Here is a 4,258-nt window from a genome sequence, read left to right on the forward strand (position 1 = left end):
AACCCAAGAGAAGTCAACCAGTTTTCGGGATCGCAAAAGGAAAAAAAAAAAAAATTCATTGAAAACTACAAATAAGTAAAGATGATGCGAAGGTATCAAAACAACCAACAGATGAAATCATTGAAATCGAAAATAACGATAGCATAGCTGCATTTACTCAAAAAAGAATTACTCAAAGAAGAAGACGGATATTGGATCAAAGAAAAAGAAGCATGAATTAAAGTGATTAACGGGAAAGAAGAAAAATATTGATTAGTTATATTTCTAGGCATAAGTAGTATTATTTGAATAATTCTTTCCAAATAAAACTGGTTTGTATGAATGAATGATTGTTTCCAAATATATGTTTTTGATATTTGTGGTATTATAGTCGCATTTCCCTCGTTTATTGCCTTTTTCCATTTGTAAATATGCATACCATATTTGACACAATAGTCATAGAACATATATAACACACATATATAATACTGTTCTCGATCAAGTACAACACATATTCACGTCGGTTTCCAAACTGCAAGCAACTCTTGGAACATCTCGACCACCAGTTCACGATCCGCATGCCTGAAGAATTCGTTCATTTCGTCTCTGACGTCGTAAATCTTCCCAAAATCGAGCAAATACATCATGCATCCTTTCTTCAGTTTATTCAGGTGGTAAAGCCAAGCCTCCTGCAACCTCTCTAGCACATTCCCCGTGCTGATATCTTCCAAAAGACTCTCCTCGCACGCATCCTTCAAGTCCACGATGTCGTACTTGTTTGCTGCACCTAGTAATGCTAATCGATGCCTCCAAAATTCTTCTTGACTTATCGTTCCATACAAGTAAGTGAGAAGGGCCATACAGGACTCAGATGTCATGTCTTCGATGTCGATGGTGGATGATTCTTTTTCTCTCAGATTGTGCTGGAACATGCTGAGGAAAACAGGGGAGCTGGCTGAAAGAATCGCTTTGTGGGCTTGGAGGGTTCCGTCGCATGTGTTGATGGTCACGTCTGAATGAATAGCTTCATCCAGCATGCGAGAGAGGCATTTGAGAGTGCTCTGTGTCGCCAGATATTGCATCATGCCATCGCTGGGCCATATAGAGCTTCCTTCTCCACCCTAAAATTCCACAGGAAAAGGACATCGCAAGGACGAACAAAAAATGTTTCACAAAATAAGGACAAAACTACAAGTTCACTGTCCCGATTCACAATGTTACTCGTGTAAATGCATGTGCTACAAGAAGCTTCAAAACTATGGCGACTGAGCAAAAAAATTCATAGGGCAAAATCATATTTCCGTGCATCTATAAAACACATTAACAGATAGAAAAATATGCTGTAGGTTTTGATAAAACAAACAAGCAAGAGATTCTCACATTTACACCGCAGATCTTAAGGTCCAGAAACTCCACATCAATGACGAATCGACCTTGGAAGTTAACATCCACAGGACAGGCAAAGTCATCACTTGACCGCAGCAATCTCTCGTGGACTGAGCATAAAACCACCACCATATTTTCAATGAACATATACAAAAGGCAACCCACATAAGTATAAAACCCCATTGGTACATCGATATTCACGGAAAATCTATCCCCGAACCATTAGATGCATGGACTTAATTTTATTTGGAGCCCATTCATATCAATGGCCAAACTACACCGGGAGTTTTACCTCCGGCGTAGCATAGTTTGGGCCGACATGGACATTCGAGCATTTATTCATTCACTTTGCTCAAACCTCCTCAGAGCAATGACTGAGAGCCAAATTTTGTCTCGAAGTTGAAAATATATATTAAAAATAATGGTCTTCACTTGTTACTGAACATTGAGAGGAATTCATATGCCATAAATCAACAACTCTCCAGCTTTAGTTACCATCAATATTTTCCCAAAATCGAACAATAAGTTTGGTTTCTTTACAGGGTAATTTGAAGCTTTCCAAAAGCTAATGTTGATGTTCTCATCTTTTGAAAGCCAACAGTCATGATAGGAAAACTTAGATTACTAAAATTTTACATACTATCATAAGTAAAACAAATACAAAATCAAACCCAATAAATGGATAAAATCACAAGTAAAGGTCAACGAAATCATAATAGCAACAAAAGTAGATAAATTCATACTCGGCGAAATAAAGGGCCTTCGATTGGAACCAGAGGTGGTGACTCGTATAACAAACCGGGCAATCGGCGGCTGGTCTTTCGAAACCCGAGACGGTTCAGGGAAAAGCCGGATATAAACTGATCGATTCTTCTCCACAGAAAGATGCCTGGAAAGAGGGGGGAAATTGTTCAAAACCAGAAATCGGGTTCGAATTGATGATCCAATTGAAATACAAAAAGTTTAAGTTTAAGCCAATCGATACCAATTCCATATGCCGATTTTGAAAGGGTCGGATCTTTTGTAAGCCGTGGTTGGCCCGAAATTGTCGACTTTCCACTGTGCTAATCTTGCTATAGTTTCCACTTTCGTGTCCACCATTGTTGCGCCCTCAGAGTTCAGGCTGGAAGCGTGGCGGAAAGCTTAGTACACTTGCATTGTTGACTTAAGATTTAAGGAAGCGTGATGGGGGCATTTTAGTCATTCACTTGGAATTAAATTTAGGTAAAACTTCAATTTTCATCCCTTTGCGATTTCGATCCTCTATGTTTTCATATTTCAATTTTAGTCTTGCATATTTTAATTTTTGGTAATTTTAATCTTTTTTATTCGAAAATGTTGGCGTAACACTTGACACTTCATCTTCAGATCAGCATTGTATTGGTGCCACATCAGCGCCACATCAGAAAAAAAAGACTAAAATCACCCAAAAATTAATGAATATAGCGGACTAAAATTGAAATCTGAAAATATAGAGGACCAAAATCGCAAAATGACAAACATATTAGACTAAAAAACAATTTTTCCTTAAATTTATAACATGGGCATTGGCTTAAAATTAAAATTTTTATAACTCCCTCTTTGTAAGATTTATTTATTATTCAATTATAATAATGAATTATTTTAATTTGGTATCATCAATGAATTAACGCAACAAACACAATAATTAATATCTTAATCGGTTTACATCTTTCGTTATTTTCCTTTGAAAAGCCAATTTGATGGAACATTTTTGTTTGCAGATTTTGTTCAAATGAATGCAAGAAAATAAAAATAATATGGTTTTTAATTTGGTGTCTTCAATACTAGAGTCGCACATACTTGTCCATCATTTAACTGCTCCAAAATTAATTATATCAAATAGAAATTATGTTTATTGAATTATTGTAATAATGTGCAATAATATTATAATAAATGCATGCATCTTAGGAATGACAATGGGTCGGGTATGGGTAGGATATCGTGCCTCCATCCTCATACTCATTTATTCAATTCATCCCCATACCCATACCCATACCCATAGGATATTTAATTTCATCTTCATCCCCATATCCGTCGGATGATCGGATATTCTTACCCTACCCATATACCCATTTATTGCATATACTTCATAAAAATAATTTTTTTAAAATTTAATTATTTGATAACACTATACTTATTTATCAAAATTTTTAAGATAATAAAAAAATAAAACACCGATGAAAATTTACAACCAAAGACATATAAAAAATAAAACTTTTAAAAAATAGCATTAGTTTTATATTAATAATTTTCATTATTTCATCCAACTAATATAATTCAACAAAAAAAAAAATTAAATTAGCATTTAAAAATTAATACGTGTATATATATATATATATATATATATATATATAATCGGGTATCAGGTCGGGTATGGGTAGGATACCACTATATCCTCCTCCATCCCCATTTACGAGATCCCAATACCCATTTATCCATTTATTTAATTGGGTCCAAAAAATGCATCCATACCCTCCTCCGTTCAGGTAGGATATCGAGTTCCCATCGAGTTCGGAGGAAATTGCCGTCCCCAATGCATCTCACTTTTTCCCGAACTTTAATTCTCCATTACTGAATGCAAGTGAGAATAAAGTCCACGTTTGGGGAAATAAATGAAGCTACGGTACTTTCCTGGTTGACCTTTGAAAATCTTGTGCACATATATAAAAAAATCCAATCATAATATAACTTATATTATATTATATTATATTATATTATATTATAGAAATGTATATGACTGATAGGTTGACGATGAAATTACAAAATTAATATAATCTCGACAAATATAATATATAATCGTGTGTGTAACTGTGTACATATAACATGTTTCTATATTTTATAATATCATATGGTTATGGTATATAATTTATGG

The 4,258-nt window shown here is 34.6% G+C and overlaps 1 protein-coding gene across 1 annotated transcript; it reads right to left on the reverse strand.

Moving 5' to 3' along the window:
* Positions 1-435: 435 nt before the first annotated feature.
* On the reverse strand, positions 436-2,501 carry LOC140874946 (BTB/POZ domain-containing protein At1g21780). Its single transcript, XM_073278451.1, has 4 exons — positions 2,351-2,501; positions 2,109-2,254; positions 1,360-1,475; positions 436-1,100 (listed from the first exon to the last, which is right to left on the reverse strand). Exons 1-4 carry the CDS (start codon positions 2,464-2,466, stop codon positions 495-497), a joined length of 984 nt encoding a protein of 327 aa, XP_073134552.1. The 5' UTR covers positions 2,467-2,501; the 3' UTR covers positions 436-494.
* Between the last annotated feature and the right edge of the window lie 1,757 nt (positions 2,502-4,258).

Source organism: Henckelia pumila, chromosome 1 (genome assembly GCF_033568475.1).
Source record: "Henckelia pumila isolate YLH828 chromosome 1, ASM3356847v2, whole genome shotgun sequence".
Lineage (NCBI taxonomy): Eukaryota > Viridiplantae > Streptophyta > Magnoliopsida > Lamiales > Gesneriaceae > Henckelia > Henckelia pumila.